The following is a 12,629-nucleotide window of genomic DNA, read 5'->3' as shown; positions in this document are numbered from 1 at the left end:
CTTTTACCAAAGAATAGTGGGATTGAACGTAACATTATAACGCCCCCACGGCTGAAAGGGCGAGCATGTTTGATATGATGTGGATAACGAGTCAAGTGTCTTAACCACCTGGCCATGCCGGGCCAATTCAACTTATAATGGCATTATTTATATTGAGTAAGTTGTGATAATTGTAAGGTTATCTTATCGAAAATAATTTATATAATCCCCAGAAGTTTTAATGATTAAACTTTCTTGTCCTAAACAGAAGCACGTGACGTATAAGAGATGTAACATTTTATTAACCTTCTAAATTGCTGCCGCCCGCTAGTACAGCGGTATGTCTCCGGATTTACAACACTAAAATCAGGGGTTTGATTCCCTTCGGTGGGCTGAGCAAATAGCCCGATGTGGCTTTGCTGTAAGAAAAACACACAAAACACATACACACCAAATTGCTAGAACAATACAAAATGTCAACACGATGACCTTCAGACAGTGACGTGAGGATGGGGATATGTGGGTGAGAAACATTTGCACTTTTTTTTTTTCTAGCCATAACACCGTATCGCCACCATTTCTAAAGAATCTAACCTTACACAGTTATGCAATAGGTTTCGATGCTTCTTTATTTAGCACTACACTCCTGCATAAAAGTTCCAGAAATTACGTAAAACGTTTACAAACTTTCACAAGGATTAAAAAAGAAAAATAACAACAATTGATTTTACAATAAATAAACTTCTGTATCATCCATTTAGTGAATAAAAGACAATTTGGGCCCGGCATGACCAAGTGTGTTAAGGCGTTGGACTCGTAATTCGAGGGTCGCGAGTTCGAATCCCGGTCGCACCAACCATGATCGCCCTTTCAGCCGTGGGGGCGTTATAATGTGTCGGTCAATCCCACTATTCGTTGGTAAAAGAGTAGCCCAAGAGTTGACGGTGTATGGTGATGGCTAGCTGCCTTCCCTGTAGTCTTACACTGCTAAATTAGGGACGGCTAGCGCAGAAAACTTTCGTGCAGCTTTGTGCGAAATTCAAAACAAACAAATAAATCAATGTGTTTGTGTTTTTCTTATAGCAAAGCCACATCGGGCTATCTGCTCAGCCCACCGAGGGTAATCGAACCCCTGATTTTAGCGTTGTAAATCCGGAGACATACCGTTGTACTAGCGGGGGGCAAATAAATCAAATATAATTTATTTGCTCTTTATTTTACTGTTGGAACTTAATAGGCAGTTGTCACAGAAAAGATTTTGTTTGTTTTAAATAACTTGTCCCCCTGGTGGCACAGCGGTATGTCTGCAGACTCACTCCATTAAACACTGGGTTTCGATACTCATGGTATTCAAAATACAGGTAGCCAACTGTGTAGCTTTGTACTTTATTCCAAGTAACCAATCCATCACATAACTCAGAAATTGCTTATGAAATTCGTAAGATAAATATTTCTCCAAATCCCCATCACACCGAACATGATCGCCCTTTCAGCCATGGGGAGTTATATGTAGTGTTCAATCCCACTATTCGTTGGTAAAAGAGTCACCCAAGAGTTAGGGACGGGTAGCGCAGATAGCCCTCGTGTAGCTTTGCGCGTAATTCAAAACAAACAAACAACATTTTTCAGTTGCAAAAGATTGTAGAGAATAATTATTATTCCATTTTCTTAGCGCATCTGTAATAGAAAAAAAAAATTATCACCTACGTAAGTTTATAAGTAGAAAAACCAAGAAAGGGCAGTATAAATATATTTCAAGTAAAAAAAAAAAACAGGAAAAGACGGTGTATCAATATTTGTTTTAATGGTGTATTGAACTGTAAATTAAAAATACTTTGGAATCATATGTAGTTCGAACAAAGAAACCTGGAAAATTCAAGTGGGAAACTACTTCATGAACAATCGGTATCTTTAAAATATAATATCATGTACTTATCGATGTTTTTTATTATAGGTGTAATTATTACGTATTACTGATTTATTTTTCCAAGTTCTTTTACACCTGCAATTTTCTTTTATGTACTTGTAACAGATAACTTCTAAGCTTTGCCTCAACAGTCGCGTGCATCACGTCATAAATTTTAACACTCACATTGTGAAAGATTACTTCTTCTTGACAGAATACCGTATAATATTAGTCATTGGTAACTATTCTATTAAGTTAACACATCTCATAAAAGTATAATTAAGATATAAAACAAATATGGAAGTTAACTTTGAGTTCCTTTTTCAACGAAGCAAAAAGGTATAAAAAAAGCAGGAAGGCGTAACAGAGACTTTCAGTAAGAAAACTTTGAAACAGCCTAGATCACAGCACGACGTTTTAAATATGACACAGCGAACAGTTCTCTGGAATATTTTAACAATCCTTTGGTTTGTTTGGATGGAGATTCCAAATAATTTTTGAAATATTTTGTTATAATAACTCTGTAACTCTCGTTTGGAAGATAAGAATTCTGGCTTTCGATACAACGATGAACTGAAGAGTGAAAACACGTTGACAGTGAATTCTGCAGGTTTCTTAGTACAGCTAACTGAATTTACCATAAATATTTATTAAAAACTCTTTATTAAATGTTAAAACTTTTTTAACATCTATGAAAATGTTTGTGTAGTTAATACTTTTATGGCTTATTTGAATGTTTCCCTTTGTTTGCTTGTAGGCCCGGCATGGCCTAGCGCGTAAGGCGTGCGACTCGTAATCCGAGGGTCGCGGGTTCTCGCCCGCGTCGCGCTAAACATGCTCGCCCTCCCAGCCGTGGGGGTGTATAATGTGACGGTCAATCCCACTATTCGTTGGTAAAAGAGTAGCCCAAGAGTTGGTGATGAGTGGTGATGACTAGCTGCCTTCCCTCTAATCTTACACTGATACATTAGGGACGGCTAGTGCAGATGGCCCTCGAGTAGCTTTTCGCGAAATTCTAAACAAACAAACAAACAAGTACACAACATGTATAATAATCTGCACAATGGGCTATTTCTATTATACCAACCGCGGGTATCGGAACCCGATTTTCACCACTAGATGCTCTCAAGTTTACCGTTGAGCCACAAGAGATCCGGCTAACTAAAAGTGGTCTCTTGGTTTGCTTCACCTCGATCAAAAACTACCGTTAAGAGAGTATGAACCAGAACTATAAACAAATACATGTTTTTTTAATCACTATTGTTAACTGTTTAATTTTTGAAACAGTAATATTATTACATATTTTACTTTGAAAATATTAATAGACTATTATTTTGCTTTACAAAATAAAGAAATTTTGAGTAATGTCTACGTTCATGTTTGCTTACGACTATTGCTTCAATTACAACTGAAAGGAGAGAATTGCATTGCTAATATTTATTTCGTCAGCTTTTCTATAATCTTTAACAATAGCATCATTATTTTCATTGCTACAGTATTAATTATTAAAAAATCTAGTAAATTAATTGCTAAATAAAATATGAAAAAAAAACATCGAATGAAACTCGTGCGACATTTAAGTGGATGTTGAGATAATTTTAATGTAAATTTTTATCAAAATTACTTCTTAAGAACATTTTGTAAAATTGCTAGCTATTTTTGAATGTTTTAATAGCGCCATCGACGTCCAAGCGAAAAATGAATGAATATTGTATTTCATTTATCAACAGGAAACAAACATGGCTACATTCTCTTGGAGTTGTACAATCAATGTACTTTTATTTAAAATTTAATTCTGGCCTTAAGCAGATGACAAATTAAACAAATTTCCAAAGCCACATTTCATATGATAAAGTTATACACAGTTACATATACAAAAATAAAACAATGATATTTAAAACATGCCATCAAACCGTTACTTTATTGAAAATCATTTTATTTAAAACTTTAAACTGACATGGAACATTTTAAAATGAAAACGTTTTTCAAAGCTGTATATATAAAAGGAATCTAGTAGATTAAATAAAAAGATTACAGCTCTCTGTCAGTTATAACCTTTCCCTATATATGCACGTTAGAAGTTTACTCCATAAAGCAACAGGAAATTAATGGAAATAAAACGCTCGACAATCTTATGTTTACTTAGTTTCTCAATAAGTTTCGCACGTTATGTAGGTACACTTGTTAAAAACATTTTCTAACTTTCAAACGTTGCTGCTACTTAAGTTGTCATTCCTTATGTTCCAAGCAGTTCCATGGATTTCCATTTCGCATTTCTGTGGGTCTACAAAAGTTATATAAAACAAAAGAACGTCTTTCAGTTAAACAATATTGAAACAAGAAAATATGAAGCATATTTGAACAAAATGTAAGTTCCGCGTGTAGTGTCTGGTTAAGCCTTATTAATGAAACTTTAGTCAATAGATTGCATGTTCATAACAAAATACATACTTGTAATGATGTGTGCCAGTTAATAATGTTTAAATGCTTATATCCCAAAATACTTACTCTCGTCAACTTTTTATTCCCAAATACGAATATTCCAGCAAGTTATGTTACAATTTTTACTTATCGCAGCTTATCAGATACTAGATTTTATAGATATAACTTATAAAGTCACTCGCAGTTGTCATAATCGGAGATCTTTATTGGGAAAATTAAACGCAGAAAGTTCAGTATTATTTTTGCTAAAACCGTGTGTTTAAACGTTTCACAGAATACTACATCACTTAAAAGCGTTCATGTCTACACTTGATTTCTTGAATACCTTTAAACTAAAACACCTGTTTCACTTTTCATTTCTTCTTATTGATTCCTTAAATAATATGGTAAATTGGAAAACATATTTACTGTGTTGATCACCATTGATTTTACCTTCTATTGAATTAAGCCCTGATTTTGAATAGTTAATACTTGCTGTACAGTTGGCTGGAAAATACTGTATTACGTTTGTTACGTATTATAATTCACTTCAGACGAGTCTCTGATTTATTATGTTACGTGCTATGTAGAGGAGCGAACAACCTTTCGACCTTCTTCGGTCATCGTCATAAGGACGAAACGTTGTTCGCGCGTCTACATAATGTTTTATTTTTCCATACCAAACATTTTTACACATATAATTTTATCTACAAGTGGGTTTTCTCGTCATCACGGAAAAACAATAACAATATTAATTTAAAAAAAAACAAACATTAAATTAATTATTGCGTATTTGTGTAGAAAAGGTATTAAAAAATAACATGTGCATTAATTGGAAAAGTTCTATAAAAACTCAACTTTTCCCATAACAAAAAAATCTTGTATTAGAGAGTTAATAAGCGCTTACTTTCTAGGTCGAGTGAATAAACGACTTAACTGATCATTTATTGTTGTTGTAACACTGTTTCTAGGAGGCGCAGCTGTCGCAAGATAACAGAAGATTTGACCAGTACAAAGACGTGATAAACTGTTTCCACGAGCTAGGACATCGTATGATATTTGTTCTCGAGTCGCGATCGTGGTAAACTTTGATAACAAATTATCGCTACAAGGACGATGTGTATTGAAGCTGACATTTGAAACCTGCGACAGCTGCTGAACGCTAGTGTTTTTGTGTTGTATATTTTGTCTTTGTGGGTACTTGTAGATGATTGGAATATTCAATATAACTAGTTTTATTACATTTTAGTGTTAGTTTTAGTATTATACTTTCATCAGGAGGAAATTCTGCATTGTTAGCTTAGCATATGTAATTAGGACTAACGGCCGAAAATATTGTTAACAACGAGGGTACACTGTCGATGAAGCGTAATGAAAGCATACTTAAACAACTATACTGGTAGCCATATTGATTTTATTGTAGTTTTTAGTACATAATTTACTTCAGTGGTTCTCAACATTTTTATGCTCCGCACCCCTAAACAATTTTGATACGTTCTCGCACCCCTCACAGTAATTATTTATTTAAGAATAAAGTTGAAGGTGGCCAAAATAAATGTTATGTCACACCCCTGGTTTGGAACCACTGCCTTACTTTATTCGAAAGCTATTATTATATCTGCAAAATGCTCATTTATAAAGATACGCTAGTGAATAGTTTTAAGTTGTTTATATCCAAAATTCTTTGTATGGTAGATTGTAACGAAATGCACATATATAAGTTGATAGCATTAGCTTTTCATGGTATAGTAAAACCGAACGTTGTTTCTAAAAGTTGTGTGTGTTGTAGTCAAAGTAAAAGCCTCCTATAATTAGCAGTACAAAAGCTGTAACATTTGTTTTATTAAAATTTTTCCACTGGTATGTGGAAGTGACTTAACTTGTCTGGCACATCAACTGTTACCAGTGTTTTTTGTTATTCTTGTTTCATTCTATTAGTGTTATTTTTTATATTATTTTAGGTATTTACGTCATAATTATAGTTCAAATTATGTAAATAAATGTAATACAAATCATGGCGAACAAAAGAGATGAGGTAAAATATGGGATAAAATTATATAATAATACAAGTAGTATGAACCCAAATAGCACTTTGAGCATACCCTATAGTCATATATCACTATTAAACTGATTCCTAAACAAACCTGTTAGTGGCACTATATTTTGTACTATATTCATATCTGGATGTGGACAAAAAATTAAATATCAGCTATATCTATCACAGATACCCAACCGTATTATTCAGCTTTTCAGTTAAAGTGCTGAAGGAATCATTGTATTGTGAATACTAAACTGTTTTTTTCAGAAGCCAAAATTATCTCTAATATTCTGGTGTAGATGAAACAGCCCCCAACGACACAGCGGCATGTCAGCGAACTTACAATGCTAAAAACCGGTTTTCGATACCCGTGGTGGTCGGAGCACAAGTAGCTCATTGTGTAGCTTTGTGCGTGATTCAAAACAAAAACAGTAATAAATAAAATACCTACGTCCACTTCATTTATTATTACCATGTATTTTAAACAGCGATAAACAGCCTAAGATCAATACTTAAGTACATGTTACGAATATTGATTCTTAGTACAAGTACTTGTAGATTGTTTGTTTGTATTGTTTGTAAGTCTGTAATACTTTTGTATGTATATAAATTATTTGTAATATCCATTATTAGAAGTTGTATTGTTTTTATGTTTGTACGTTAAAAACATTTGTGTTAAAAAAAGGAAAGTGCGCGTGTATCAATCTATTTTTGCCAAATACCATAAGTGTAATACATATCAACATTTAATTAATTTTTAAATTAAAATTCACGGCTGTTTGAAATCATATGTAATGTACGTAGATTAATACACTGGAGACTCGTCTAAGATACGTCATAATATTTGACAATCGACATTCAATTAACTTTCAAATTCAGATTAAAATTTCCCGGTATTTAAAATCGTAGTACATAACGTGCGTAACATACCAAGTCGAAGTTCAAAAACAAACAAACAAGCTTTTTGCTCAATAACAAAAAACAAAAGAAAACAGCAAGTGAACTATTTCAAAAACATCTGGAACAAGGATCGCTGTTTAACATATATGTTAATAAGCAAAGATAGATGAATGACACAGTTACACTAATACTCCCTGCAGGTAAAGGCTAGGGAGCAATCTTGACGACAGGTATAGGCAAGGGAGCATTCTTGACGACAGGTATAGGCAAGGGAGCACTCTTGACTACAGGTATAGGCTAGGGAGCACTCTTGACTACAGGTATAGGCTAAGGAGCACTCTTGACAACAGGTATAGGCTGGGGAGCACTCTTGACAACAGGTATAGGCTGGGGAGCACTCTTGACAACAGGTATAGGCTAAGGAGCACTCTTGACAACAGGTATAGGCTAGGGAGCACTCTTGACTACAGGTATAGGCTAGGGAGCACTCTTGACTACAGGTATAGGTTAGGGAGCACTCTTGACAACAGGTATAGGCTGGGGAGCACTCTTGACAACAGGTATAGGCTAAGGAGCACTCTTGACAACAGGTATAGGCTAGGGAGCACTCTTGACGACAGGTATAGGCTAGGGAGCACTCTTGACTACAGGTATAGGCTAGGGAGCACTCTTGACTACAGGTATAGGCTAGGGAGCACTCTTGACAACAGGTATAGGCTAGAGAGCACTCTTGACTACAGGTATAGGCTAGGGAGCACTCTTGACGACCGTATGGAAGTAACTAAATCTTTCTATTTAATCATAGTTTTCCACGTACATTCTACAAATGCTAACGATACTCATTTTGCTTTTGTTCTTAATACTACAACGACTCTGCCATTTGGAGTAGTTCGAAGTTACTTATTCCAGAGGTTCTAGACCAGGAAGAAGGTAAATAGTAAACATCCCTTACTGCCAACTCTTGGAATATTGAGCTTCTTTGTTTGTTTTGGAATTATGCACAAACCTACACAATGGGCTATCTGTGGTCTGCCCACCACATGTATAGAAACCTGATTTCTAGCGAAATGCTGTGCCACTGGTGGGCGAACTCTTGGGTTACCCATGTCAGACAGAATATTAGGATACAGAAATTTCTGCATTTAAAATAAATGTGTTATTAAGTGTATTTATCTGATTAAAGTTGTCACAATTTAATATTTTTATTAGCTTCATCAATGTTCAGAAAAACAGACAACTTGCATCTAAAGTAATGAAAGGTCCTATAAGAAAGAACTAAAAGACCTTCAAGTTTTCTCGCATAGTAAGGATATTCTTATGCCGCACAACTGAGTATTACAGTGGAGCACCGTTAAGCCGCGGTATTTGGGGGGTCAACCTGCTTAACCGCGGCTTAAACCTTTGTGATTGAAAAGCCGAAGTCGCCAACAGCTCCGCCGAGAAGCCTCATCCGGGCCATTGCGTGATCATTATAATATTAATGTATAGACTATTCAGATACAATTGACAAGTGCCGTTTTAACATAAACGACCAATGCATTGCGATGGTTCGCTTTTCCCTGTAAAATGTCGTCTTCCCGTGTTACATGCGAGCCGCCATGTCAATATGATATGCTCACTATTAATTCAGAAACTGAAGTGATTTCTATTGGGTTTGTGGCCAATATTTATAAAATTCCATAAAAATATCGGATTATCGAATTAAAAATAATACTTTAATTATTAATCACTTTTTTTCACGGATTTACCGCGGATTAACTTTAATGTATGGAGAGGTCTGATTCGGTAACAATGGCGGCCTCCATAAAGCTGACATAGAGAGCAGATAAGGTAGATTAACGGTCCATTTCTATTGTAATATATTTTATTTATTTCCCAAATTAAAGCAAATCATTTTTAAATATCCCCTTGAAGTTATAAAGACAAGGAGAGCGTGAGAAACTTTAAAAAGCTAGGTAGTAGATTTAATACATCAAAAATTTTGGGACAAGACTTGCTACAGCGGCTTAAGAGATTCGGTTTACTGGTCCGCGGCTTAATGGCGCTCCACTGTATTTTGTAAATTTGAATTTTAAAGTTTTGGTCAAAGTTTTTACCAATAGCTCTTAAGCCTCTTAATTCGGTTTCCTGGAGGTCTATAGGGAGGTGTTTTGGTTTTGGTTTCGTTTTTTGAAATTCTCAGCTACTTAATGAACAATATGTGAAGTTTTTACAATATACTCTTTTCAACACAAACATAGAAAGAAAAATACAAAGCTGAGATTTTAGAAAACGCTGAAATGAACTGAGTTTGGGAAAAGGCAGCAAACAAAGGAAATCAAAATATGAATCAAATAATATTGGAGAATTCAGAGTTTTAAAGAAACGAATCTGAGAAGTTAAATTAAACCAAATTATTTAAAAATAGTTGAATTTTATTAAGTTCGAGAAATTGTGACACACAAATCAATTAAGTAATTGGAATATTTGGGCTAGGTAGATAAGTGAGTAGTTAAGTTAATGGAGACCCTTAACTGGTACATTCAGGCCCCTGCAAATCGTGAGACCTTAGAGACCCTCAGAGGAGTGTGGATATTTTGCGCATGTTTTAAATATAAAAATAAATTTGACTTAGATTTTCTGGAACAAAGTTGACAATGAAATCTCACACCAAAATTTTGGCGTTTTAAGCCTGTTAACATACCGCTGTCCCATCGCTAGGCAAAGTAATTATAATAATGGGATGTATGAATCCTGCATTATTATTTATTTTTAATACTGTGTATATATTTTCCTACCTGTGTTAAAAGATATGGAATCCAGGCCTTGCAATTTTCCAGTAAACAAGTACGTGGCCCACCAGCTTACTCTTGTATTAATTTTGAACAATCCTTCAACTGCTACGGGTAAGTCAACGCTAAAACAAAAACCAAACAAATATTTTTTTAGTCATAATTGTGCACTCATTTAAGAAACAAAACCAAGAGTGAAAGGCTTTCGACATGGTTGTTTAAACAGTTTATATTTTACACAAGAAACAAACTACGATTACAAATTACATTCAAAGTGTTTAACACTAATATAGTACGATTACAAATTACATTCAAAGTGTTTTACACTAAGATAGTACTCCCGTGTTCTCTTAAAAATAAAGAATAAAAAACTTGTATTTCTTTCATTGCTTCGTTAATAAATGCTATCAGTAATGACTGCTTGGTACGTTTTTAATGTTCCTGTAACATCTATAGGTTTGTGAAAGTGTCAAAATGAAGCGGTTTTGAGATATATCTTGCTTAATAGTTTCTACCTTTTCCTGCCTTGTGTTTCAAGATCTCCATATGTGGAACGCATGGAGTCTATTCTCTGTTATCCTTGCTTTATTTGCCCTGACTGAGTTATATTTTATCTGCATGGAGCCAGCCTGTGTTTGACTGTACGCTTCCATGTTTTAACAGTAATTCTGTGTTGACAAACAAGGTGTTTCTTTTGTATAACTACATAAGGGCTATCTACGCTAACCGTTTCTAATTTAATAGTGCAAAACTAAAGGGAAGGCAGCTAGCGATCATCAGCCACCGTCAACTCTTGGGCTAGTTTTTTGCCAACAAATAGTGGGATTGACCAACACGTTATAACGCTCCAGCTGTTGAAAAAGCGAATATGTTTAGTGAGTTGGTGATTTGAACCTGCAAACTTAGGGTTGCTAGTGAAGTATTATAATCATCTGGATTCGCCCTGCCACTCTGCATTTGAACGCACAATAGATAAGAGATATAGTTTCTAGCACAAATCTAAGGTATAATAGTTTCTAATGTTTCGCCATCTTTCAGTGTTTAAACCATAACTTTTAAAGAGATAAGTATTGTTTTCGTATAACATTATTTGTATTATTATAAATGAAAAAAAAAACTGCTAACTGTTTACATTTAAACCTATTTTTAAACTTACCAGCAATAAAATATTCAGAACAAACTTACACAGACGTAACTACTCGCTAATATCCGTTCTGGTGATATGTATTTTATTCGTAGATCTTTTGATAACTCTGTTCCTCTTTACTTAAACCTCGATTACTTCAGACAAGCAGAAAACGACTTTATCCTTGTCACGTGTTTGAACAACGCACTACAGCAAAAAAGGTATGGATTGTGTAATTGCTGTTATATCAAAACAATCACTTTAATGTTTGTGTTGATCAGTATCTGACTTGGAGCTGCTGCACGTCTTATAAGATGAAGGACAGAAACTATTATGATGTCCAGTGTCTCCGTAATGAGTTTCTAAAAAAGTCAAAGTTTAGAGCATGCACAGTTCTAGACATGTGCAGAGTTATTTGTTCATAGAAGTTCGCTTTTCCCATTTCGCTCTAGATATTGCGTGCAATTTACCGCGTTTAAATAAACGCTAAATATTTATAACTTCCAGAGAAGATAGGTGGATGGCATAGCCTCTCTCGGTAGTTTTATGACGGTTTGATTGGTTTGTTTTGAATTTCGCGCAAAGCTACACGAGAGCTATCTGCGCTAGTCGTCCCTAATTTAGCAGTGTACGACTAAAGGGAAGACAACTAGTCACCACCACCCATCATCAATTCTTTGGCTACTCTTTTACCAACGAATAGTGGAATTGGCTGTCACTGATAACGCCCCCACGACTGAAAGGGCGAGTATGTTTGATGTGACGGAAATTCGAACCCATCAGAATTAAGAAAATCCTTACAATAAAACACGCCAGCTTTCACCATTGGTGTCACTTTGGCGTATTCAGAAGTAGGAAGTGATTAATTTATTATATATCCTTAATACTGGAAGCTCCAATTCCTTCGTTAAATAACAAATGGGGAAAATCGATTTAAGGATTCGAATCCAGGATATAAAAATGCACGGGTGTAATATACGTTCAGCCATTTTAAGGTGTGGCATTTGCCAAGGTTTCCATTCAGTCAGATTGAAGCGTGATCACGTGATTCCTGCGAGAAAATTACGTTAGAAGCTTGAGCGCAACAGTCGCTTTAGCCCAGCATGGTCAGGTATGTTAAGGCGTTCGACTCGTAATCCGAGGGTCGCAGATTCAAATCCCCCGTCACAACAAACATGTTCGCCCTTTCAGCCGTGGGGCGTTATAATGTTACAGTCAATCTCACTATTCATTGGTAGCACAAGAGTTGGCGGTGGGTGGTGATGACTAGCTGCCTTCCCTCTAGTCTTACACTGCCAAATTATGGACGGCTAGCACAGATAGCCCTCGTGTAGCTTTGCGCGAAATTCACAAAACAAACAAAATACTAGCTTAAATAAGCTACTTCATATTGTTTAAGCCTAGTCCATGAGTACGCAATTAATTTAGAGAATAAGTGTAATAACATAACAAAAAATGAACCAAACTGGTAAAAAAAATAACCTTATA

General features: G+C 35.2%; 1 protein-coding gene and 1 pseudogene across 4 annotated transcripts in view; one reads left to right on the top strand and one right to left on the bottom strand.

Annotated features, from left to right (window-relative positions):
* LOC143252084 (uncharacterized) overlaps window positions 1–12,629 on the top strand; it is a 439,932-nt pseudogene that overhangs the window by 68,132 nt on the left and 359,171 nt on the right. The gene's annotated exons all lie outside the window — the stretch shown is intronic.
* The window catches only part of LOC143254498 (uncharacterized), a 43,636-nt gene continuing 34,636 nt past the window's right edge, over window positions 3,630–12,629 (bottom strand). For all 3 annotated transcript variants that reach the window (XM_076509672.1, XM_076509671.1, XM_076509670.1), the window contains exons 3-4: window positions 10,022–10,140; window positions 3,630–4,169 (exon numbers count right to left, since the gene is read on the bottom strand). In XM_076509672.1, coding sequence (XP_076365787.1) covers window positions 4,090–4,169; window positions 10,022–10,140 — 199 coding nt within the window. In that variant the 3' untranslated portion in view covers window positions 3,630–4,089. The remainder of the gene's footprint in view (window positions 4,170–10,021; window positions 10,141–12,629) is intronic.

The sequence above is a fragment of the Tachypleus tridentatus genome, chromosome 6 (genome assembly GCF_004210375.1).
Source record: "Tachypleus tridentatus isolate NWPU-2018 chromosome 6, ASM421037v1, whole genome shotgun sequence".
Lineage (NCBI taxonomy): Eukaryota > Metazoa > Arthropoda > Merostomata > Xiphosura > Limulidae > Tachypleus > Tachypleus tridentatus.
This window is presented reverse-complemented; position numbering and strand designations above follow the sequence as displayed.